Source organism: Dendrobates tinctorius, unplaced genomic scaffold, assembly GCF_039654945.1.
Source record: "Dendrobates tinctorius isolate UK_male_01 unplaced genomic scaffold, ASM3965494v1 ptg000301l, whole genome shotgun sequence".
Lineage (NCBI taxonomy): Eukaryota > Metazoa > Chordata > Amphibia > Anura > Dendrobatidae > Dendrobates > Dendrobates tinctorius.
In genome coordinates this window covers 3,868-30,242 of record NW_027361968.1, presented here as the reverse complement: position 1 = coordinate 30,242, position 26,375 = coordinate 3,868, and the positions used below count along the sequence as shown (strand labels likewise).

The 26,375-nt window shown below is 53.9% G+C and overlaps 1 protein-coding gene across 2 annotated transcripts; it reads left to right on the top strand.

Annotated features, from left to right (window-relative positions):
* The first annotated feature begins 331 nt into the window (after positions 1 to 331).
* On the top strand, positions 332 to 24,901 carry ABCB10 (ATP binding cassette subfamily B member 10). 2 transcript variants are annotated; one of them, XM_073560621.1, is made up of 13 exons: positions 332 to 1,746; positions 6,830 to 7,030; positions 8,989 to 9,191; positions 12,873 to 13,007; positions 17,802 to 17,948; positions 18,051 to 18,186; positions 18,418 to 18,513; positions 20,426 to 20,635; positions 20,910 to 20,989; positions 22,146 to 22,326; positions 22,835 to 22,878; positions 23,347 to 23,381; positions 24,362 to 24,901. In XM_073560621.1, the coding sequence occupies exons 1-13, from the start codon at positions 1,386 to 1,388 to the stop codon at positions 24,618 to 24,620; spliced, it is 2,088 nt and encodes a 695-aa protein (XP_073416722.1). In that variant the 5' UTR covers positions 332 to 1,385; the 3' UTR covers positions 24,621 to 24,901. The 2 variants fall into 2 exon arrangements, with proteins under 2 accessions (XP_073416722.1, XP_073416724.1); XM_073560623.1 differs by lacking the exon at positions 12,873 to 13,007.
* The last annotated feature ends 1,474 nt before the right edge of the window (positions 24,902 to 26,375 follow it).

Below are 26,375 nucleotides of genomic sequence, written 5' to 3'. Positions count from 1 at the left end.
CACCGCAGACGCCCCGATCACACCGCGGACACTCTGATCGTACACTGTCCGGCGCTCTGTGCTGTGACTGGCAGTGGAGACATCGGTGGTCCTCTCTCTCTGGTGAAGATCAGGACTCCAGACTGCACTCAGTGTCTCCACAGCCCGGGACACAGGACGGAGACACCGGCTTCTCCTCACCTCCTCTGCTCCTGTGCAGGAGGAGACTGAGCGCCATTCACACGGAGCGTCACACTCAGTGCGGGACCGGGCCCTTCCCGGGTGACGTATATACACGGCTGCTCCCCGCACACATCACGTGACTGAGCGCTCTGCTCCGGGGGCGTGGCGTGCGGTGGGGGCGGGGCCGGTTGCGGAAGTCGCTGTGATCCGGCAACAGTGACCTGAGGCTCGGGGGCTCCGATGACGGCGCAGATATGAGGCGCCCCCCCCGGGGAGGAGGAGGAGGAGGCCGCAGCGTTATCGCAGCCGCACACACTGGGCCTGACAGATACCGGCCCCACTGACAACACATGGAGCGCGGCGCCCGGAGGAGACACCAGCACCTGACCGGAGCTGTCCGTGTGCTGCCGCCTACCTGAGGGAGAGCTGCTCTGTACTGTCACCTGCCTGAGGGAGAGCTGTCTGTGTGCTGCCGCCTGCCTGAGGGAGAGCTGTCTGTGTGCTGCCGCCTGCCTGAGGGAGAGCTGTCTGTGTGCTGCCGCCTGCCTGAGGGAGAGCTGTCTGTGTGCTGCCGCCTGCCTGAGGGAGAGCTGCCACCTGCCTGAGAGAGAGCTGCTCTGTACTGTCATCTGCCTGAGGGAGACCTGTCGGTGTGCTGCCACCTGCCTGAGGGAGAGCTGCTCTGTGCTGCCACCTGCCTGAGGGAGAGCTGTCAGTGTGCTGCCACCTGCCTGAGGGAGACCTGTCGGTGTGCTGCCACCTGCCTGAGGGAGAGCTGCTCTGTGCTGCCACCTGCCTGAGGGAGAGCTGCTCTGTGCTGCCGCCTGCCTGAGGGAGAGTTGTCGGTGTGCTGCCGCCTGCCTGAGGGAGAGCTGTCGGTGTGCTGCCGCCTGCCTGAGGGAGAGCTGTCGGTGTGCTGCCGCCTGCCTGAGGGAGAGCTGTCGGTGTGCTGCCGCCTGCCTGAGGGAGAGCTGTCGGTGTGCTGCCGCCTGCCTGAGGGAGAGCTGTCGGTGTGCTGCCGCCTGCCTGAGGGAGAGCTGTCGGTGTGCTGCCGCCTGCCTGAGGGAGAGCTGTCGGTGTGCTGCCGCCTGCCTGAGGGAGAGCTGTCTGTGTGCTGCCGCCTGCCTGAGGGAGAGCTGTCTGTGTGCTGCCGCCTGCCTGAGGGAGAGCTGCTCTGTGCTGCCACCTGCCTGAGGGAGAGCTGCTCTGTGCTGTCACCAGCCATGCTGGGCAGCTGCCTCCCTCTGGTCGGGGGCCGGCTGTGGCTGCTCTCCAGGCTTCCTCTCTATACCACCTCCTGTTCCTATAGAACTTGCTGCAGAGACCTCCAGAGACCCTTCACCAGGACAAGACCCCCGCGCGCTGCCCCCCGTACGACCCCCACAGCCTGCAGCCTGGGCAGCGCATGGTCCTGTCAGTCAGCCGCTGCCACCAGGGGCCACAGCAGTGCGCCCAGCAACCAGGGAGAGGGGGCAGCTGTGCAGGACCCCCGGAGGGAAGAGACCGGACCACAGAAGAGGCCGGCCTCCCAGGACGTCAGGAGGCTGCTGGCCCTGGCCCAACCGGAGAGATGGAGGCTGACAGGTCAGTGACTGATGGCGCCGGCGTATCCGAGGGGGCGGAGACTAAAGGAAATCAACTGATCCCGCAACATAACCAACTCCTCACAGCCTGCCACATACTACCCCGCCGTACGTCCTGCCCCCCCCGCCGTACGTCCTGCCCCCCCCCGCCGTGCGTCCTGCCCCCCCCGCCGTACGTCCTGCCCCCCCCGCCGTACGTCCTGCCCCCCCGCCGTACGTCCTGCCCCCCCCGCCGTACGTCCTGCCCCCCCCTCCGTACGTCCTGCCCCCCCCGCCGTACGTCCTGCCCCCCCGCCGTACGTCCTGCCCCCCCCCGCCGTACGTCCTGCCCCCCCCCGCCGTACGTCCTGCCCCCCCTCCGTACGTCCTGCCCCCCCTCCGTACGTCCTGCCCCCCCTCCGTACGTCCTGCCCCCCCCTCCGTACGTCCTGCCCCCCCCTCCGTACGTCCTGCCCCCCCTCCGTACGTCCTGCCCCCCCTCCGTACGTCCTGCCCCCCCTCCGTACGTCCTGCCCCCCCTCCGTACGTCCTGCCCCCCCCCTCCGTACGTCCTGCCCCCCCTCCGTACGTCCTGCCCCCCTCCGTACGTCCTGCCCCCCCCTCCGTACGTCCTGCCCCCCCCTCCGTACGTCCTGCCCCCCCCTCCGTACGTCCTGCCCCCCCCTCCGTACGTCCTGCCCCCCCCTCCGTACGTCCTGCCCCCCCCTCCGTACGTCCTGCCCCCCCCTCCGTACGTCCTGCCCCCCCCTCCGTACGCCCTGCCCCCCCTCCGTACGCCCTGCCCTGCCCCCCGTACGCCCTGCCTTGCCCCCCCACCGTACACCCTGCCCAGTACCACTCCTGTATATATGCACTGCACAGTACCACTCCTCCTGTATATATGCACTGCACAGTACCACTCCTCCTGTATATATACACTGCACAGCACCACTCCTCCTGTATATAGACACTGCACAGTACCACTCCTCCTGTATATATACACTGCACAGTACCGCTCCTCCTGTATATAGACACTGCACAGTACCGCTTCTCCTGTATATATACACTGCACAGTACCGCTCCTCCTGTATATATATACACTGCACAGTACCGCTCCTCCTGTATATATATACACTGCACAGTACCGCTCCTCCTGTATATATATACACTGCACAGTACCGCTCCTCCTGTATATATATACACTGCACAGTACCGCTCCTCCTGTATATATACACTGCACAGTACCACTCCTCCTGTATATATACACTGCACAGTACCGCTCCTCCTGTATATATATACACTGCACAGTATCGCTCCTCCTGTATATATACACACTGCACAGTATCGCTCCTCCTGTATATATACACACTGCACAGTATCGCTCCTCCTGTATATATACACACTGCACAGTACCGCTCCTCCTGTATATATATACACTGCACAGTACCGCTCCTCCTGTATATATACACTGCACAGTACCGCTCCTCCTGTATATATACACTGCACAGCACCGCTCCTCCTGTATATATACACTGCACAGCACCGCTCCTCCTGTATATACACACTGCACAGTACCACTCCTGTACTGTATATATACCCTGCACAGTACCGCTCCTCCTGTATATATACACTGCACAGTACCGCTCCTCCTGTATATATACACTGCACAGTACCGCTCCTCCTGTATATATACACTGCACAGTACCGCTCCTCCTGTATATATACACTGCACAGTACCGCTCCTCCTGTATATATACACTGCACAGTACCGCTCCTCCTGTATATATACACTGCACAGTACCGCTCCTCCTGTATATATACACTGCACAGTACCGCTCCTCCTGTATATAGACACTGCACAGTACCGCTCCTCCTGTATATAGACACTGCACAGTACCGCTCCTCCTGTATATAGACACTGCACAGTACCGCTCCTCCTGTATATAGACACTGCACAGTACCGCTCCTCCTGTATATATACACTGCACAGTACCGCTCCTCCTGTATATATACACTGCACAGTACCGCTCCTCCTGTATATATACACTGCACAGTACCACTCCTCCTGTATATATACACTGCACAGTACCACTCCTCCTGTATATATACACTGCACAGTACCACTCCTCCTGTATATATACACTGCACAGTACCACTCCTCCTGTATATATACACTGCACAGTACCACTCCTCCTGTATATATACACTGCACAGTACCACTCCTCCTGTATATATACACTGCACAGTACCACTCCTCCTGTATATATACACTGCACAGTACCGCTCCTCCTGTATATATACACTGCACAGTACAGCTCCTCCTGTATATATACACTGCACAGTACCACTCCTCCTGTATATATACACTGCACAGTACCACTCCTCCTGTATATATACACTGCACAGTACCACTCCTCCTGTATATATACACTGCACAGTACCGCTCCTCCTGTATATATACACTGCACAGTACCGCTCCTCCTGTATATATATACTGCACAGTACCGCTCCTCCTGTATATATACACTGCACAGTACCACTCCTCCTGTATATATACACTGCACAGTACCGCTCCTCCTGTATATATACACTGCACAGTACCGCTCCTCCTGTATATATACCCTGCACAGTACCACTCCTCCTGTATATATACACTGCACAGTACCGCTCCTCCTGTATATATACACTGCACAGTACAGCTCCTCCTGTATATATACACTGCACAGTACCGCTGTGGTTGTTATGTATTGTGACATATCTGTTATATCTGAAGCTTCAGATCCCCCCTCCCCCTCCAGTGTATGGTACACGCTCATTCAGGGAGGTGACATGGGTCTGAGCATTGATTTCCTCGTATTGTCAGACCGAGGGAGCTGGGTCCATTACAGCTGCACAGAAGGTTTTGTGACCCATCCATCATTTGTTACACCCAGAGCCTGACCGAGTATCCGGACACAGCACCACCATGGCACACAGGTCCACTCTGGTATTGCACTATTTGAACTAGTAATGAGCTGCAGTACCAGACATAACCTGTGCACAGCAGTGGCGCTGTGTCCATAGTAGTCACCCCCGTATTCACAATCCTGTGTGAAATGCTGTGGATCCGTCTCTCGCTCTCCATCATTTTTTTGCATTTTCCTTCCTCTGTGAAGTGTCTGGAATATTGTACGGACCCCCGGCCTGATGGACGGCGCTGCCCCATGGGGTCCTCCAGTGGAATCTCCGTCCATGGCTGGATGTGCCGTCCCGCAGGGCCTCTGTGTCTGCAGATGGGGGGCAAAAGGAGAAAAGCAGAAATGATGACACAAAACCAAATATTTACTGGTGCAAGAGAGCAAATAACGCAAAGTGTCCAGATGTAAAGGAGGTAAAGCAATGGAGGCTGCCGACACCGCGGAGATCCACCGAGCAATGAGTTTGACCCCCGTACAGCCGGGACAAGACCCCACTCATCGTACAGAGCCGTCATAGACGCCGTGTAATGGCTCGGATCAGAGCGGCCGACCCCGTGTTCTGTGTCCAAGGGGGAACGCAAGGAAATTACACAAATATGGGAAATAGAACCAAGATAATAACCACCGGGGTAATAATAAAGGCTGCATGCAGGATGTAAGTATCGGCCGCACACCGGACCGTGTGATAATAGTGATGTTACATACACTACCGTCAGTGAGCAGTGCTGCCGAAGATGGAGGTGGAAATGTTCCTGCGCGTTTCGCTGGTCATCCTGTCTTCATCAGGGGAGAAAAAACATAAAACCTGCAAAGATAAATTGGTGAAACCGGCCTGAGCAGCGATGTACGTGGGGAATGTTTGTGTCTTTTGGTCTTATGCTTTACTTGCCTTCCCATGTTGCCTCTCTCCCTAGGATTTATATAACGTGGATTACTATTATCCCAGGTCTGTGTCGTAGATCACTGCTTGTTATGTCAGATTTTGCATTTGTCCTATTCTTGATTATTGCCTCATTGGGTGTAATTGTGGTTCCATTTTCCATATTTGTGTATTCTGTATGAATTTCCCCCTTGGACACAATACGGGGTCGGCTCACTCATCCGATCTATATGACCGCTCTGTATGATTAGTGGGGTCTTGTCCCGGCTGTATCCACATGTTTGGGATTCACGCCTTTCTTTACCTGTGGATGTCTATTATAAAAGGTTCTATGAGTTTCCACTGTGTATTGATTACATCTATCGTCTCTGTTGCTTTTTAACCTTTACATTTTGATATTTTTAGATTTTTTTTTTTTTGTCTCTCTGTATTGGTCTACCAGTGAATATTTCTTTTTCTACACTTAAGATGCACATTTTTCCTTCCAGCTTTTTCTTTTTGTCCAGTATTTTTGTCATTTATTAGGCTGTGCATCTGGTTTGTGGGTTTGTGCCTGGCTCTGGCGATAAGGGTGGTCTGATATTCCTGGCTCTGGCGATAAGGGTGGTCTGATATTCCTGGCTCTGGCGATAAGGGTGGTCTGCAGCTTCTGCATGGAGCAGATCTTTGTTCCTCCCTGATAGCTTCAGCTTTGAAAAGAGTTGAAAGAACTTCTGTTTGCTCAGTGTTCACACTCAGTTTTGTGACGAGATCAGCAATAATAAGAAGACCCCCTTAGCCTGATGTCCCCCACAGAGCAGCTTCCCTCACAGTATACAGGCGCCTGTCGTCTTCTGACCTTCACATGGACATCAGATATGGAGCACGGGCAGATCGGATCTCATGGCTGATGACTTTCATGAAGGATCGATCACTGTCCATGTAAATATCATCAGCGATTGACTCCATTATCCCTGATTGTGTCCCAATCTGGGAAAGGGCTGCTGACGGTGTGGGGGCGAGAGCTTGGGTTCCTGTCCTTGAAGTGGAGGGTCCCTGTAGAGGTAGATTTGTAGAAAAGGTTTACAGCATTAAACGTCGGACGATCCACGAAGACGAGACGATCCCCCAATAGTGACAGCCCCCAATGTACAATGCAAAGACAATCCCCCCAGTAGCCACAGTCCACCATGGAAAGACGATCAACGGGTGACGAGATGATCCTCTATGGAGAGTCCCCGATGACTGGAGGTGTCTGATGATCCCATTCTCTGCCTTTCCTCCTGCAGCCGCGGTCGGCTTCCTCACCGTCTCCAGTGTCATCACCATGTCGGCTCCATTTTTCCTGGGTAAAGTGATCGATGTGATCTACTCAAATCCTGCGCAGGACCTGACGTCCAACCTTACATCACTGTGTGCCTTACTGAGCGGGGTGTTCCTGTTAGGAGCAGCGGCCAACAGCACCCGCGTCTACCTCATGCAAATCTCAGGTAGGAAGTACAGCGCCGAGTATATGACCGTACAGTGAGGTGGCGCCCGGTGTGTGACCGTATGATGAGACTGCGCCCAATGTATGACCGTACGATGAGACGGCTCCCGGTGTATGACTGTATGATAAGACTGCACCTGGTGTGTGACCGTACAATGATACGGAGCCCATTGTGTGACCTCATGATGAGAAGGCGCCCGGTGTGTGACTGTATGATGAGACTGCGCCCAATGTGTGACCGTATGATGAGACTGCGCCCAATGTGTGACCGTATGATGAGACTGCGCCCAATGTGTGACTGTATGATGAGACGGCGCCCAGTGTGTGACCGTACAATGATACGGAGCCCGTTGTGTGACCTCATGATGAGAAGGCGCCCAGTGTGTGACCGTACGATGAGACGGCACCCGGTTTGTGACCACGTGATGAGACGGCGGCCCGGTATGTGACCGTACAATGAGACAGCGCCCGATGTGTGACCGTACGATGAGACGGCGCCCGGTGTGTGACCGTACGATGAGACGGCGGCCCAGTATGTGACTACGATGAGACGACGCCCGATGTGTGACCATACGATGAGACGGTGCCCGGTGTGTGACTGTACGATGAGACGGCGCCCGATGTGTGACCGTACGATGAGACAGCGCCCGATGTGTGACCGTACGATGAGATGGCGCCCGGTGTGTGACCGTACGATGAGACGGCGCCCGGTGTGTGACCATACGATGAGACGGCGGCCCGGTATGTGACCGTACGATGAGACAGCGCCCGATGTGTGACCGTACGATGAGACGGCGCCCGGTGTGTGACCGTACGATGAGACGGCGGCCCAGTATGTGACTACGATGAGACGACGCCCGATGTGTGACCATACGATGAGACGGTGCCCGGTGTGTGACCGTACGATGAGACGGCGCCCGATGTGTGACCGTACGATGAGACAGCGCCCGATGTGTGACCGTACGATGAGATGGCGCCCGGTGTGTGACCGTACGATGAGACGGCGCCCGGTGTGTGACCATACGATGAGACGGCGGCCCGGTATGTGACCGTACGATGAGACAGCGCCCGATGTGTGACCGTACGATGAGACGGCGCCCGGTGTGTGACCGTACGATGAGACGGCGGCCCAGTATGTGACTGTACGATGAGACGACGCCCGATGTGTGACCATACGATGAGACGGTGCCCGGTGTGTGACTGTACGATGAGACGGCGCCCGATGTGTGACCGTACGATGAGACAGCGCCCGATGTGTGACCGTACGATGAGACGGCGCCCGGTGTGTGACCATACGATGAGACGGCGGCCCAGTATGTGACTACGATGAGACGACGCCCGATGTGTGACCATACGATGAGACGGTGCCCGGTGTGTGACCGTACGATGAGACGGCGCCCGATGTGTGACCGTACGATGAGACAGCGCCCGATGTGTGACCGTACGATGAGATGGCGCCCGGTGTGTGACCGTACGATGAGACGGCGCCCGGTGTGTGACCATACGATGAGACGGCGGCCCGGTATGTGACCGTACGATGAGACAGCGCCCGATGTGTGACCGTACGATGAGACGGCGCCCGGTGTGTGACCGTACGATGAGACGGCGGCCCAGTATGTGACTGTACGATGAGACGACGCCCGATGTGTGACCATACGATGAGACGGTGCCCGGTGTGTGACCGTACGATGAGACGGCGCCCGATGTGTGACCGTACGATGAGACAGCGCCCGATGTGTGACCGTACGATGAGACGGCGCCCGGTGTGTGACCATACGATGAGACGGCGGCCCGGTATGTGACCGTACGATGAGACGACGCCCGATGTGTGACCGTACGATGAGACAGTGCCCGGTGTGTGACCATACGATGAGACAGCCCTCGGTGTGTGACTATACGATGAATCACGTATCATAATTTGTTACATTGTCTCCATAATGGACACGTTTCTGCCCCCAGGACAGCGGATCGTCCGCAGACTGCGCTCCTCGCTCTTCTCCTCACTTCTCAGGCAGGAGGTCGGATTCTTTGATAAGACCCGTACTGGAGAGCTGATCAATCGATTGTCTGCAGACACAGTTTTAATTGGCAGATCGATCACAGAGAATCTATCGGATGGGCTGAGAGCCGTGGCGCAGGCTTCTGTCGGAGTGGGGATGATGGTAATGGCCGCACGTAGTGCATGTGTATAATATGTGTATAGTGTGCAGTATATGTATCACCGCTCACCATAGACCTCACTCCTGCCCCTTATCCTCCACACTCCTGCCCCTTATCCTCCACACTCCTGCCCCTTATCCTCCACACTCCTGCCCCTTATTCTTCACACTCCTGCCCCTTATTCTTCACACTCCTGCCCCTTATCCTCCACACTCCTGCCCCTTATCCTCCACACTCCTGCCCCTTATCCTCCACACTCCTGCCCCTTATTCTTCACACTCCTGCCCCTTATTCTTCACACTCCTGCCCCTTATTCTCCACACTCCTGCCTCTTATCCTCCACACTCCTGCCCCTTATCCTCCACACTCCTGCCCCTTATCCTCCACACTCCTGCCCCTTATTCTCCACACTCCTGCTCCTTATTCTCCACACTCCTGCCCCTTATCCTCCACACTCCTGCCCCTTATTCTCCACACTCCTGCCCCTTATTCTCCACACTCCTGCCCCTTATTCTCCACACTCCTGCCCCTTATTCTCCACACTCCTGCCCCTTATTCTCCACACTCCTGCCTCTTATCCTCCACACTCCTGCCCCTTATCCTCCACACTCCTGCCCCTTATCCTCCACACTCCTGCCCCTTATTCTCCACACTCCTGCTCCTTATTCTCCACACTCCTGCCCCTTATCCTCCACACTCCTGCCCCTTATTCTCCACACTCCTGCCCCTTATTCTCCACACTCCTGCCCCTTATTCTCCACACTCCTGCCCCTTATTCTCCACACTCCTGCCCCTTATCCTCCACACTCCTGCCCCTTATTCTCCACACTCCTGCCCCTTATTCTCCACACTCCTGCCCCTTATTCTCCACACTCCTGCCCCTTATTCTCCACACTCCTGCCTCTTATCCTCCACACTCCTGCCCCTTATTCTCCACACTCCTGCCCCTTATCCTCCACACTCCTGCCCCTTATCCTCCACACTCCTGCCCCTTATCTTCCACACTCCTGCCCCTTATCCTCCACACTCCTGCCCCTCCCCTGGCAACTGGATATCAACGCAGGTCCTGATTGATGGCCGCCCTTTCTCTCATCAGAGCCCGGAGATATCACAAGTTCTCTGACTATTGACTGCAGGTTCTCAATGGAACAGAGATTTCTTGTTTCCCTGCCTCGGACTCAAAATAATAATGCTTGTTCCCCAAGTCACTTAGTTTTCGGTGAAGAAGCATCATCACCACATTGTCTTAGATGTAATAGTGACCCCCTCCATGGATGAGAAGCCCCCACACATTGTGAGTGACCCCCTCCATGGCTGAGAAGCCCCCCACACATTGTGAGTCATCCCCTCCATGGACGAGAAGCCCCCACACATTGTGAGTGACCCCTCCATGGATGAGAAGCCCCCACACATTGTGAGTGATCCCCTCCATGGATGAGAAGCCCCCACACATTCTGAGTGATCCCCTCCATGGCTGAGAAGCCCCCACACATTGTGAGTGATTCCCTCCATGGATGAGAAGCCCCCACACATTGTGAGTGATCCCCTCCATGGATGAGAAGCCCCCACACATTGTGAGTGATCCCCTCCATGGATGAGAAGCCCCCGCACATTGTGAGTGACCCCCTCCATGGATGAGAAGCCCCCACACATTGTGAGTGATCCCCTCCATGGATGAGAAGCCCCCACACATTGTGAGTGATCCCCTCCATGGATGAGAAGCCCCCGCACATTGTGAGTGACCCCCTCCATGGATGAGAAGCCTCCGCACATTGTGAGTGATCCCCTCCATGGCTGAGAAGCCCCCACACATTGTGAGCGATCCCCTCCATGGATGAGAAGCCCCCGCACATTGTGAGTGATCCCCTCCATGGATGAGAAGCCCCCACACATTGTGAGTGATCCCCTCCATGGCTGAGAAGCCCCCACACATTGTGAGCGATCCCCTCCATGGATGAGAAGCCCCCGCACATTGTGAGTGATCCCCTCCATGGATGAGAAGCCCCCACACATTGTGAGTGATCCCCTCCATGGCTGAGAAGCCCCCACACATTGTGAGTGATCCCCTCCATGGATGAGAAGCCTCCACACATTGTGAGTGATCCCCTCCATGGCTGAGAAGCCCCCGCACATTGTGAGTGATCCCCTCCATGGATGAGAAGCCCCCGCACATTGTGAGTGATCCCCTCCATGGATGAGAAGCCCCCGCACATTGTGAGTGATCCCCTCCATGGATTAGAAGCCCCCACACATTGTGAATGACCCCCTCCATGGATTAGAAGCCCCCACACATTGTGAGTGACCCCCTCCATGGATGAGAAGCCTCCACACATTGTGAGTGACCCCCTCCATGGGTGACAAGCCCCCGCACATTGTGAGTGACCCCCTCCATGGGTGAGAAACCCTCACACATTGTGAGTGACCCCCTCCATGGGTGACAAGCCCCCGCACATTGTGAGTGACCCCCTCCATGGATGAAAAGCCCCCACACATTGTGAGTGACCCCCTCCATGGATGAGAAGCCCCCACACATTGTGAGTGAGCCCCTCCATGGATGAGAAGCCCCCGCACATTGTGAGTGATCCCCTCCATGGATGAGAAGCCCCCGCACATTGTGAGTGATCCCCTCCATGGATGAGAAGCCCCCACACATTGTGAGTGATCCCCTCCATGGGTGAGAAGCCCCCGCACATTGTGAGTGACCCCATCCATGGATGAGAAGCCCCCGTACATTGTGTGTGACCCCCTTCATGATGAGAAGCCCCCGTACATTGTGTGTGACCCCCTCCATGGATGAGAAGCCCCCACACATTGTGAGTGACCCCCTCCATGGATGAGAAGCCTCCACACATTGTGAGTGAGCCCCTCCATGGATGAGAAGCCCCCGTACATTGTGTGTGACCCCCTCCATGGATGAGAAGCCCCCGTACATTGTGTGTGACCCCCTCCATGGATGAGAAGCCCCCACACATTGTGAGTGACCCCCTCCATGGGTGAGAAGCCCCCACACATTGTGAGTGACCCCCTCCATGGATGAGAAGCCCCCGCACATTGTGTGTGACCCCCTCCATGGATGAGAAGCCCCCGCACATTGTGAGTGACCCCCTCCATGGATGAGAAGCCCCCGTACATTGTGTGTGACCCCCTCCATGGATGAGAAGCCCCCGCACATTGTGAGTGACCCCTTTCATGATGAGAAGCCCCCACACATTGTGAGTGACCCCCTCCATGGGTGAGAAGCCCCCGCACATTGTGAGTGACCCCCTCCATGGGTGAGAAGCCCCCGTACATTGTGTGTGACCCCCTTCATGATGTGAAGCCCCTTATCCATATTTAAAACACTCAGTCTACACTTAATAGTTCAAGTTGGCCTGACTGTGATATCAGCTGCCTTGTCCCTGTTCACACTTCCTCCTGAGCAGTCACAGGTCACAGAAATGGTATCATCAGGTCATTTTGTGGCAGGGCTGAAATTCATCAGATCGCTCTTGATAACAAATTAGAGTTCATGCAAAATTGTCGCTATAAAAGGCGGCAAATAGTGAAAATCAAATTTTGCCATTTTCAAATCTTTTGGATACAACTTTAGATGATTCCTCTCCTGTCACTCCTCACAGGTTCACAGTCAGACACTGATATTGCACCTTTGTTCCTCCTCATGATTTTCTTTTCCTCCTGTGCAGTTTTTCGTCTCTCCACAATTGGCCATGTTTGTCCTGAGCATCGTCCCTCCGCTCGCTGTTGTCGCTGTGATTTATGGGAGATATTTACGGAAAGTTTCTATGCTGACCCAGGACTCGCTTGCTGCAGCCACTCAGGTAATCTCCGCTGTGTACGTGGCTCCACCGCTCGCCTCTGACTGGTCCCACTAGTGACCTTTTGATAAAGGAGTTGTCTGGTGCCACTCTTGTCAGCTGATGACGTAGTGTCGACACCTTCCCGGTACTGCCGCGCGGGTCTGGTGCCACTCATGTCAGCTGATGACGTAGTGTCGACACGTTCCCGGTACTGCCTTGTGGGTCTGGTGCCACTCATGTCAGCTGATGACGTAGTGTCAGCACGTTCCTGGTGGTGTTGCGCGGGTCTGGTGCCGCTCATGTCAGCTGGTGACGTAGTGTCAGCACGTTCCTGGTGGTGCTGCGCAGGTCTGGTGCCGCTTATGTCAGCTGGTGACGTAGTGTCAGCACGTTCCTGGAGGTGCTGCGCAGGTCTGGTGCCGCTCATGTCAGCTGGTGACGTAGTGTCAGCACGTTCCTGGTGGTGCTGCGTGGGTCTGGTGCTGCTTATGTCAGCTGGTGACGTTGTGTCAGCACGTTCCTGGTGGTGCTGCGCGGGTCTGGTGCCACTTATGTCAGCTGGTGACGTAGTGTCAGCATGTTCCTGGTACTGCCTTGCGGGTCTGGTGCCACTCATGTCAGCTGATGACGTAGTGTCAACACGTTCCCGGTACTGCCTTGCGGGTCTGGTGCCACTCATGTCAGCTGATGACGTAGTGTCGACACGTTCTCGGTGCTGCCGCGCGGGTCTGGTGCCGCTCATGTCAGCTGGTGACATAGTGTCAGCACGTTCCTGGTGGTGGTGCGCAGGTCTGGTGCCGCTTATGTCAGCTGGTGACGTAGTGTCAGCACGTTCCTGGTACTGCCGCGCGGGTCTGGTGCCGCTCATGTCAGCTGATGACGTAGTGTCGACACGTTCCCGGTACTGCCGCGCGGGTCTGGTGCCGCTCATGTCAGCTGGTGACGTAGTGTCAGCACGTTCCTGGTGGTGCTGCGCAGGTCTGGTGCCGCTTATGTCAGCTGGTGATGTAGTGTCAGCACGTTCCTGGTACTGCCGCGCGGGTCTGGTGCCACTCATGTCAGCTGATGACGTAGTGTCGACACGTTCCCGGTACTGCCTTGCGGGTCTGGTGCCGCTCATGTCAGCGGATGACGTAGTGTCAGCACGTTCCTGGTGGTGCTGCGCGGGTCTGGTGCCGCTCATGTCAGCTGGTGACGTAGTGTCAGCACGTTCCTGGTGGTGCTGCTTGGGTCTGGTGCCGCTCATGTCAGCTGATGACGTAGTGTCGACACGTTCCCGGTACTGCCGCGCGGGTCTGGTGCCGCTCATGTCAGCTGGTGACGTAGTGTCAGCACGTTCCTGGTGGTGCTGCGCGGGTCTGGTGCCGCTCATGTCAGCTGGTGACGTAGTGTCAGCACGTTCCTGGTGGTGCTGCGCGGGTCTGGTGCCGCTCATGTCAGCTGATGACGTAGTGTCGCCACGTTCCCGGTACTGCCGTACGGGTCTGGTGCCGCTCATGTCAGCTGGTGACGTAGTGTCAGCACGTTCCTGGTGGTGCTGCGCGGGTCTGGTGCCGCTCATGTCAGCTGATGATGTAGTGTCGCCACGTTCCCGGTACTGCCGCGCGGGTCTGGTGCCGCTCATGTCAGCTGATGACGTAGTGTCAGCACGTTCCTGGTGATGCTGCGCAGGTCTGGTGCCGCTTATGTCAGCTGGTGACGTAGTGTCAGCACGTTCCTGGTGGTGCTGTTTGGGTCTGGTGCCGCTCATGTCAGCTGGTGACGGTAGTGTCAGCACGTTCTTGGTGGTGCTGCGCGGGTCTGGTGCCACTCATGTCAGCTGGTGACGTAGTGTCAGCACGTTCCTGGTGGTGCTGCGCGGGTCTGGTGCCGCTCATGTCAGCTGGTGACGTAGTGTCAGCACGTTCCTGGTGGTGCTGCGCGGGTCTGGTGCCGCTCATGTCAGCTGATGACGTAGTGTCGCCACGTTCCCGGTACTGCCGTGCGGGTCTGGTGCCGCTCATGTCAGCTGGTGACGTAGTGTCAGCACGTTCCTGGTGGTGCTGCTTGGGTCTGGTGCCGCTCATGTCAGCTGATGACGTAGTGTCGACACGTTCCCGGTACTGCCGCGCGGGTCTGGTGCCGCTCATGTCAGCTGGTGACGTAGTGTCAGCACGTTCCTGGTGGTGCTGCGCAGGTCTGGTGCCGCTTATGTCAGCTGGTGACGTAGTGTCAGCACGTTCCTGGTGGTGCTGCGCGGGTCTGGTGCCACTCATGTCAGCTGATGATGTAGTGTCGCCACGTTCCCGGTACTGCCGCGCGGGTCTGGTGCCACTCATGTCAGCTGATGACGTAGTGTCGACACGTTCCCGGTACTGCCTTGCGGGTCTGGTGCCGCTCATGTCAGCGGATGACGTAGTGTCAGCACGTTCCTGGTGGTGCTGCGCGGGTCTGGTGCCGCTCATGTCAGCTGAGTATTTGTTATTTTCTACGTCAGTCTTAGTAACGGGAGTCCTGCAGTAAGAGGCGCCAAGTTCAGGGGCCGGCACACGTTTGTCGCCATTTATGACACGTAAGTCACATGGTAGCAGTAAAACTCGGTGGGACACGTGGCAATAGATCTGACATTTACTTACAACTTAACCGGTCCAGAGCTCTCTGCCTCTCTTCTCATAAAATCCTAAGTGGGAGGAGAAGTAGGGAGCTGTAGAGAGCAGAGCGCAGGCTTTGTCTTCAGTCACTGCCTATGCAGAGTGCTGCAGCCGATGAAAAATCATGTGACTGCTACGCTTTACATAGAAACTTGCAGCACAGTAGCACCAACCAAGATGTCAATTCAGTTTCTGTCTTCGCCACTCATCTATCTCACCGGCAGCTGAGTGACGCCTCACTGCGCCCCCATCACCGCTCCAGAAAGAAAAGAGCAAAATATTGCCCCAATAGAGTTTGGTGCATCGGGTATTCGCTTCTATGTTATCACCTACTCACTACAGCACTAGCTCATGAGCATGCGTGCTCAATCATGCATGCGTCCTAGCGGCTCAACGTCATCACCTCCTTTTTATGCTCTAATTTATATAATCCCATTGGCTGAGGAATTTATTTTTTCTAGACAATATGTTGGTGACCTTTGTGCTGACGATCTATCCTTCACCCTTCATTGTTGACCCTTGTGCTGTTTTTTATTCCTTTATTGGTGACTCTTTCTTGGTGACCCTCGTCCTGTCCTTCTATCGCTGTCCCTTTCTTGGTGACCCTTATCCTGTCCTTCTATCGCTGTCCCTTTCTTAGTGACCCTCGTCCTGTCCTTCTATCGCTGTCCCTTTCTTGGTGACCCTCGTCCTGTCCTATTGCTGTCCCTTTCTTGGTGACCCTTGTCCTGTCCTTCTATCGCTGTCCCTTTCTTGGTGACCCTTGTCCTGTCCTTCTATCGCTGTCCCTTTCTTGGTGACCCTCGTCCTGTCCTTTTATCGCTGTCCCTCTCTTGGTGACCCTTGTCCTGTCCTTTTATCGCTGTCCCTTTCTTGGTGACCCTTGTCCTGTCCTTTTATCGCTGTCCCTTTCTTGGTGACCCTTGTCCTGTCCTGTCCTATCGCTGTCCCTTTCTTGGTGACCCTTGTCCTGTCCTTCTATCTTTGTCCCTTTCTTGATGACCCTTGTCCTGTCCTTCTATCGCTGTCCCTTTCTTGGTGACCCTTGTCCTGTCCTTCTATCGCTGTCCCTTTCTTAGTGACCCTCGTCCTGTCCTTTTATCGCTGTCCCTTTCTTGATGACCCTTGTCCTGTCCTTCTATCGCTGTCCCTTTCTTGGTGACCCTTGTCCTGTCCTTCTATCGCTGTCCCTTTCTTGGTGACCCTCGTCCTGTCCTTTTATCACTGTCCCTTTCTTAGTGACCCTTGTCCTGTCCTTCTATCGCTGTCCCTTTCTTGGTGACCCTTGTGCAATCCTTCTATCGCTGTCCCTTTCTTAGTGACCCTTGTGCAATCCTTCTATCGCTGTCCCTTTCTTGATGACCCTCATCCTGTCGTATCGCTGTCCTTTTCTTGGTGACCCTTGTCCTGTCCTTCTATCGCTGTCCCTTTCTTGGTGACCCTTGTCCTGTCCTATCGCTGTCCCTTTCTTAGTGACCTTTGTGCAATCGTTCTATCGCTGTCCCTTTCTTGGTGACCCTTGTCCTGTCCTTCTATCGCTGTCCCTTTCTTGGTGACCCTTGTCCTGTCCTATCGCTGTCCCTTTCTTAGTGACCTTTGTGCAATCGTTCTATCGCTGTCCCTTTCTTGGTGACCCTTGTCCTGTCCTGCTATCGCTGTCCCTTTCTTGGTGACCCTTGTCCTGTCCTTCTATCGCTGTCCCTTTCTTGGTGACCCTTGTCCTGTCCTTCTATCGCTGTCCCTTTCTTGGTGACCCTTGTCCTGTCCTTCTATCGCTGTCCCTTTCTTAGTGACCCTTGTGCAATCCTTCTATCGCTGTCCCTTTCTTGGTGACCCTCTTCCTGTCATTCTATCGCTGTCCCTTTCTTGGTGACCCTCGTCCTGTCCTATCGCTGTCCCTTTCTTGGTGACCCTTGTTCTGTCCTTCTATCGCTGTCCCTTTCTTAGTGACCTTTGTGCAATCCTTCTATCGCTGTCCCTTTCTTGGTGACCCTTGTCCTGTCCTTCTATCGCTGTCCCTTTCTTGGTGACCCTTGTCTTGTCCTTCTATCGCTGTCCTTTTATTGATGACTCTTTTTTGCTGCCCTCTGTGCCTGTCTCCCATTAGTGAGCCTTTTGTGCTGACCTTTCGTCCGTGACCCTAGTTTTGCACCCTCTCCTCTGATCTTTGCTCTCCCGTCCTCAGCTGTCAGAGGAACGTATTGGGAACATCCGGACCGTGCGAGCCTTTGGAAAAGAGATGCTGGAGATGGAGAAATATGATGGTAAAGTGGACTACGTGCTGGACTTGGCCTATAAGGAGGCCTTTGCCCGAGCTGGATTCTTTGGCCTTGTGAGTAGTGACCCGATGTCCACACTGTGCCCCGTTTTCTTTTGTGACCCATGAGTGTGACATCTCTGGTTGTCTTCCATCTCCTCTTCTTCTATTCTGCAGACCGGCCTGTCAGGAAACCTGATTGTGTTGGCGGTGTTGTATAAAGGCGGCCTCCTGACCGGGGCGGCACACATGACCGTGGGCGAGCTGTCCTCCTTCCTGATGTACGCCTTTTGGGTGGGGATCAGCATTGGAGGTACTCACAACATTGGACATTACCCCTTTTGTTCGGCGTCTTGCTGCCCTCATGGTCCAGGTTGTCCTCGGAGACTCCATATTTGATGAGCGCAGTGTTAACTACCTTCATTAGAACGATCTCCCTGGAGATTAATCTGACCCATAGATACAGAACATACCGTGGTCACATATCTCCAGCGCCCGTAATTACCTGAACATCCTGTATTTATGGCCGCACTTTATGTTCCAGGGCTCAGCTCTTTCTATTCGGAACTGATGAAGGGATTCGGTGCCGGGTCTCGTATCTGGGAACTGCTGGACCGGAAACCTCTGATGCCTTTTGATGGTGAGAACAAAGTACAGAAGATAAGAAGGAGACAGTAATATGGTGGCAGCCGTGTGTGAGGAGCCGGGAGGACGAGGCAGATGAGGGCTGAACCCTCAGATACCACTACCTGAGGGATGGATGATCACGGGCTGGATGATGGGGGACGATTTATGGATCATGGATGATAACTGACTTGTGATTAATGTGGATCAGTCTCCAGATTTCATAATGCAGAATGGCTGGATAGCGCTTTATGGAATTTTAACTTGATCTCCGCACCCCTGGCCTGAGTGACAGCTCCTCAGTGTCCCTCCTCCCTGCTGCTGAATCTCTGCCCACCTAGCCTGAGTGACATCTCCTCAGTGTCCCTCCTCACTGCTGCCGAATCTCTGCCCACCTAGCCTGAGTGACAGCTTCTCAGTGTCCCTCTTCTATGCTGCTGAATCTCCACCCACCTACCGAAGTAACAGCTCCTCAGTGTCCCTCTCCCTGCTGCTGAATCTCTGCCCACCTAGCCTGAGTTACAGCTCCTCAGTGTCCCTCTTCTATGCTGCTGAATCTCCACCCACCTACCGAAGTGACTTCTCCTCAGTGTCCCCCTCCCTGTTGCTGACTCTCCCCACCTAGTCTGATTGACAGCTTCTCAGTGTCCCTCCTCCCTGCTGCTGAATCTCTGCTCACCTAGCCTGAGTGACAGCTCCTCAGTGTCCCTCCTCCCTGCTGCCGAATCTCTGCCCACTTAGCCTGAGTGACAGCTTCTCAGTGTCCCTCTTCTATGCTGCTGAATCTCCACCCACCTACCGAAATGACAGCTGCTCAGTGTCCCCCTCCCTGCTGCTGAATCTCTGCCCACCTAGCCTGAGTTACAGCTCCTCAGTGTCCATCTTCTATGCTGCTGAATCTCCACCCACCTACCGAAGTGACAGCTCCTCAGTGTCCCCCTCCCTGCTGCTGAATCTGCCCACCTAGCCTGAGTGACAGCTCTTCAGTGCCCCTCCTCCCTGCTGCCGAATCTCTGCCCACCTAGCCTGAGTGACAGCTTCTCAGTGTCCCTCCTCCCTGCTGCTGAATCTCTGCTCACCTAGCCTGAGTGACAGCTCCTCAGTGTCCCTCCTCCCTGCTGCCGAATCTGTGCCCACCTAGCCTGAGTGACAGCTTCTCAGTGTCCCTCTTCTATGCTGCTGAATCTCCACCCACCTACCAAAGTGACAGCTCCTCAGTGTCCCCCTCTCTGCTGCTGAATCTCTGCCCACCTATCCTGAGTTACAGCTCCTCAGTGTCCCTCCTCCCTGCTGTTGACGCTCCACCCACTTAACCTAAGTGACAGCTCCTCAGTGCCCTTCCTCTCTGCTGTTAAATCTCTACCCACCTTGCCTGAGTGACAGCTTCCCAGTGTCGCTCCTCCCTGCTACTGCTGCTGAGATCTTATACTGCTCAGTACAAGCTGCAGCTGTCAGTGAGGTTGGATGGGTGGATATTGAATTGCTGTCAGTCAGACTGGGCGGACAGAGAATACCTCCTCAGACTTGTGAGTTCTCTCATTTTCTGACTGGACTCATAAAATGCTTGTCTTCATATCTGGATTTTACAACCATTCAAATATGGATTTTCACACAGGTAAGTACAGCAGCCTCCTCAGGTCTGTGTTGTAAAAACAATGGCGTCTGATGGTGAATAATGAACAATCATGATTGTGGGAGATGATTCATGCAGGATGACAACTGGATGAAGGTGATGATGAAGGCATGAAGATCACCCGAGTGCAGGGATGATGAGTCGGATGTCATTGAGGATGATGATGCACAGATGATTCTGGATGAGGAGTGATGGAAGATGATGGATGAAGATGGTTGTATAATGATCTGTGACTGGTGATGATGACTGATGTGTGACAATCCTGGTGATGAGTCATGTTTCTCTTTTATTCCAGAGGGATTAGTGATTCCACCAGAAAAGTTTAGAGGTGCCCTGGAGTTCCGAGATGTTGGCTTCATGTACCCCAGCCGGCCCGATGCTCCTATTTTCCAAGGACTGAACCTCTCTGTGCCGTCTGGGTCTGTGATGGCCGTGGTGGGACCAAGTGGTTCGGGAAAATCCACTCTGGTTTCGCTGCTGCTGAGGCTGTATGATCCCAGTTCAGGTAAGATGTTGGACACGTCACGAATCACGACCTGCTGGGGCTGGTAATGGTCCATCCAGGAATGGTCATCCTGTAATAACTGACTGCAAAACTGACAGGACCGGATGGCTGGGTAGTGCCTGGGTGAGCAGTCACTATGGGTCTAGTTGTGTTATTCCACCAAACCGGGATGGACGCAATGTCCGGTATAGTTGTCGTCTTTCACTACACGCGCTTCACGGCTGTACCATAATCTCCTGCAAGCAGTGATATTATCCACCATCTGTTTTCCCAGGATCCATCCACATTGATGACCACAACATGCAAAACCTCAACCCGCTCTGGTTACGGTCGAAGATCGGCACCGTCAGTCAGGTAACCCGTCTGTCCTTTATTTTGACGCTTCTCAGCCATTGTCCTTTCCATGAGTTTCTATATGTCACTCTAAGAACAGAAGTAGAGCATGGAAATGCTGATAATACTGAGGATAACCCACCCACACACAGCTGAATCTCCACTGACCTCCTGCCGAAAGATGAGCGAAAGGATTCGTAACAAATCAAATCTGTATTGACCAGTATCCCATGACTGGTTAGGTGCTGTAGCTGTGTATGGCTGGTTTGGTTCTGTAGCTGTGTATGACTGGTTAGGTTCTGTAGCTGTGTATGGCTGGTTAGGTTCTGTAGCTGTGTATGGCTGGTTAGGTTCTGTAGCTGTGTATGGATGGTTTGGTTCTGTAGCTGTGTATGGATGGTTAGGTTCTGTAGCTGTGTATGACTGGTTAGGTTCTGTAACTGTGTATGGCTGGTTTGGTTCTGTAGCTGTGTATGGCTGGTTAGGTTCTGTAGCTGTATATGGCTGGTTAGGTTCTGTAGCTGTGTCTGGCTGGTTAGGTTCTGTAGCTGTGTATGGCTGGTTAGGTTCTGTAGCTGTGTATGGCTGGTTAGGTTCCGTAGCTGTGTATGCCTGTATGGCTGGTTAGGTTCTGTAGCTGTATATGGCTGGTTAGGTTCCGTAGCTGTGTATGCCTGGTTAGGTTCTGTAGCTGTGTATGCCTGGTTAGGTTCTGTAGCTGTGTATGGCTGGTTAGGTTCTGTAGCTGTATATGGCTGGTTAGGTTCTGTAGCTGTGTATGGCTGGTTAGGTTCTGTAGCTGTGTATGGATGGTTAGGTCCTGTAACTGTGTATGGATGGTTAGGTCTTGTAGCTGTGTATGACTGGCTAGGTTCTGTAGCTGTGTATGGATGGTTAGGTCCTGTAGCTGTGTATGGATGGTTAGGTTCTGTAGCTGTCTATGGCTGGATAGGTTCTGTAGCTGTGTATGGCTGGTTAGGTTCTGTAGCTGTGTATGGCTGGTTAGGTTCTGTAGCTGTGTATGGATGGTTGGCTCCCGTAGCTGTGCGTGGCTGGCTGGCTCCTGAAGCCGTGAGCGGCTTTTGACTTTCCATCTTTTATTCAAAATATTACAAGAGGTCACGTAGAAGTTTTCCTAGACTCATCGCCTTTGCCTTTCCCTTTCCTCTGGCTGCAGGAACCAGTGTTGTTCTCCTGCACAATCTCTGAGAACATCGCCTACGGTGCAGAAGACCCCTCCGCTGTCACCCAAGGGCAGATCCGGAGGGTGGCCGAGATCGCCAACACAATAGGATTTATTGAAAGTTTTCCGGAGGGATTTAATACTGTGGTTGGGGAGAAAGGCGTCCTTCTGTCAGGTATGGCCGCCCTCCAGGAACCGACCAATACGGATTTACTTGTAACCAGTGCGTCCGGGGAGGACACATTATCTTATTGGGAGCTCAGGGTTGTCCAGGGAGGTTTTTTTTTTGTCTCTGTCATGAACATTACTCTATCTCCTACATTTTTATTTTATATTTTTTAACATTAGTTAATTTGAAATGTTCTTTTTTCCGATACTTTATTCCCAATGCTCCCTTGATTGGCTCACAGGATCCTCAGGGGTGTGTCTTCAGGCGAATTTACCTGTGTGCCACACCCACTATAAATTAATAATATAAAAAGTCCTATAGTTCTATAACCGAATGGCAAATCATAACAAAAATAAAATAAATGTGAAATACTCGAGCAGCGGGAATAAAATAGAAGGAAAAACGGGACAATTTAATTTGGTGAGAGGTTCCCTCTTTCAAAGCCAATTAAGGGACATGTTCCCCCTTTTTACCTTCATCCATTGAGATAAAGTACACGTCTATTTTTCTTCAGGTGGACAGAAACAAAGAATTGCCATTGCCCGGGCGTTGCTTAAGGTGAGTCTTCAGATAACACCCGTTCCTGTAGGTTTCAGGACTGGTCACAATCTGATTACTAAAAGGTTGTTGGGGTTGGAGTTTCATTAATTAGGGAGATCATCTTGGTGGAGGAGCTCGCGAAGAGGATTATTAATGTTGTCAGTGGCGCTGAGCTGCAATACCAGACACAACCAGTGGTCAGGTAGGGGCGCTGTTCTTACAAGAAATCGGCCACGTGTTTTTGATCCTGTTCTGCCCTAAAACATTCACGATGTGTCGGCCATGTCTGTGATGTGTATGAGATTAGAAGCAAAGATTTGCTTTTATTACAAAAACAGCGCCCCTGCAGTTGGAGGTTGTGTTTGGTACTGCTGTCCGTCTCATTCACTTTATTATCTGGCAGCTGCATAACATTACTTAGTATCTTAGCCTTCATATTTCAGAGTCTGAACTGATACATTTGTTTCATATTTTTCTCTTCTTCAGAACCCACGAATCCTTCTCCTGGATGAAGCAACAAGGTAAGATTCGTCATCGACACAGTCCTGCACACGGTTTCCATAATTTCTGGTCTTCTACCAGTTAAGGGTTAAAGTCGTGGACATTATTGATCTCTGCCCGCAGTACTGGATTCGTCTTTACGACAGTACAGCACACTGACCATTGAGCCGCCTCGCTGCAGTACAGCAGAGGACTAACTGGGCCGCCTCGCTGCAGTACAGCTGAGCACTAGCTGAGCCGCCTCGCTGCAGTACGGCTGAGCACTAGCTGAGCCGCCTCGCGGCAGTACGGCTGAGCACTAACTGGGCCGCCTCGCGGCAGTACGGCTGAGCACTAGCTGGGCCGCCTCGCGGCAGTACGGCTGAGCACTAGCTGGGCCGCCTCGCGGCAGCACAGCTGAGCACTAGCTGGGCCGCCTCGCGGCAGTACGGCTGAGCACTAGCTGGGCCGCCTCGCGGCAGCACGGCTGAGCACTAGCTGGGCCGCCTCGCGGCAGTACGGCTGAGCACTAGCTGGGCCGCCTCGCGGCAGTACGGCTGAGCACTAGCTGGGCCGCCTCGCGGCAGTACGGCTGAGCACTAGCTGGGCCGCCTCGCGGCAGTACGGCTGAGCACTAGCTGGGCCGCCTCGCGGCAGTACGGCTGAGCACTAGCTGGGCCGCCTCGCGGCAGCATGGCTAAGCACTAGCTGGGCCGCCTCGCGGCAGCACGGCTGGGCACTAGCTGGGCCACCTCGCGGCAGCACAGCTGGGCACTAGCTGAGCCGCCTCGCGGCAGTACAGCTGAGCACTAGCTGGGCCGCCTCGCGGCAGCACAGCTGAGCACTAGCTGGGCCGCCTTGTGGCAGTACGGCTGAGCACTAGCTGGGCCGCCTCGCGGCAGTACGGCTGAGCACTAGCTGGGCCGCCTCGTGGCAGTACGGCAATATGGATCCTGTACTTCCAATATTTTTCCTTCTCTGTGATTCCATATTTTTCATTTTTGATTTTCTTTCCGCCCAGCGCTCTGGATGCAGAAAACGAGTATCTTGTTCAGGAGGCGCTGGACCGTCTGATGGAGGGACGCACGGTTCTCATTATCGCCCATCGCCTGTCCACCATCCAGAACGCAGACGCGGTGGCCGTTCTGGACCAGGGGCGAGTGGTGGAGTGCGGGAAACATGCGCAACTTCTGCAGAACCCAAACGGACTGTTCAGTAAACTGATGGAGAAGCAGTCCAGCCTCCTGCGCAGTAAAGACTCTGCCCAGAGCGCCCCCTGATGGCTGCACGCTGGTTTTATAGTATTATTTTTTTGCTATTTATATATGAGATGTATTTTTCAAGTTTTTGTAATCGTTTTTCATAATTTTAAAAATTTTTTAACCACATTCTTTTAAGCACTGGTAAAACGTGACGTCCCCCTGGGTGGTCTCTGTGATGCTGCTGTCTGACGTTCCAGCCACGACTCGATGTGGATGGATGAATCTCCAGGAACATGAATTAAATATTATATTATTACAAGAAATATGGAAAAATTATTAAAAACTTATTTTTGAAAACATTTATGGGATCATAATTTTTTTCATTTCATGTTTCGCTAAAACGGCAGAAAATGAAAATGTGCATGAATGCGGTCAGATAGGTCCACCGGCTCATTCAGGGGCTATGAATGCATCTCAATCGTCATCCACATCAGGAGCGTCCGAGGCGTCGCAGAGTCCCGATAGGCAACATCAGGCGCACAGCAAACGCCAAAATTCAGGGGTTAATTTGGAGGCTATCAGCCGGGGATACCCATCCTCCAGGGCTTACAGCCATTATGACCACCAAGTCATTGCACAACACGGAGCTAGAGTTCCGCCATCACTTGGCTTCACTCAGGCTCCAGTGCACGACATTCAGTCACACGCTCCAAATATGGCTCTCAGCCGGGAAGACGCCTCTCAATCCCCCGGCCCTTCCAGCCACTGCACTAGCCAGCCTATCGCCCTAGCGGGAGCCGGAGTTCCTCCATCCTTGGCTATCACCCCTCCTGCGCCTGCGGGAGCCGGGGTTCCACCAGCATCGGTCACCACTCCTCCTGCATCACACGGAGGTGAGTGTTCCAGGGTAAATGATGAATTAACAGTTAACGGGGTGATCACAAGGGAGAATGAGCTAGCCTCAGCGATTAAGGAGCTCATTAAACACTTAATGCTACCGTGCGGTACAGCTGGAAACAACACAACTTTTCAGCGAGTTTGCACAAGGACGCCTTTTTCTGCGGAATCAGCCCGCTAGGCGCACACACAGACCAAGAGACTAGACAAAAAATATGGAATAATGACTACGTCGATATATGGTCTCTATTGTCAGTCGACCAACGAGACAGTGGACAGAGAAAGGAGGACAAGCGAACGGGTATACGATAGAAATAGATCGAGACTAGCACAAACCATGAGTAATTAGCTACAAGCTTTCGCTGTACTGGGCTGTATTATGGGCCAGAAGCATTCGGAACATTGCTCCGAATTATTTATATGTCAAGGATCTGATATATAATTCGTTTAAATCCCATGGCGGTTCCGCTTGGCGTCGGTATGATGAGGAGATCTGCAGGCGTCTGGCCCTACAGCCCGATCTAGTATGGGGGGTCAAAGCAACAGATATGTGGCTGCAACTGATGCTGTCGCAGAAGCAGCCCCCCTTTTCATCTGCAACCACTAACTACTCCGCAGGTCAACACTCAGTGGTCGTACAAAAACCCGGGAAGCTGCCGCTTCCAAGCACTATGTAGGTTTACACAAGACTGCTCAGCTTGCGGAGGAGGACACCCAGCAGCAATGTGTACTCGTCAAGCAAACAGAGCGCCTACAAGGCTAAACCCCGGTGAGCGTAACCGCGATGGCCCCCTGGCTAGACCTCTACCCCAATAAGGAAGCGGCACGGATATTACACTCCGGCTTTCCAAACGGTTTCTTTATCCCTTTCAAGTTTACTAGAGCCCCAGTACTGGCCAATAACCTAAAATCAGCTTGTGAATTCCCCGAAATGCT

Excerpts from the sequence above, each read along its gene's own strand:
- ABCB10 (XM_073560621.1), top strand. The coding sequence starts at position 1,386 with ATGCTGGGCAGCTGCCTCCCTCTGGTCGGGGGCCGGCTGTGGCTGCTC. Across the intron at positions 18,187-18,417 it reads GGTGGGGATCAGCATTGGAG|GGCTCAGCTCTTTCTATTCG; the intron begins GTACTCACAACA and ends TTTATGTTCCAG. Across the intron at positions 20,636-20,909 it reads GCTGTATGATCCCAGTTCAG|GATCCATCCACATTGATGAC; the intron begins GTAAGATGTTGG and ends CTGTTTTCCCAG.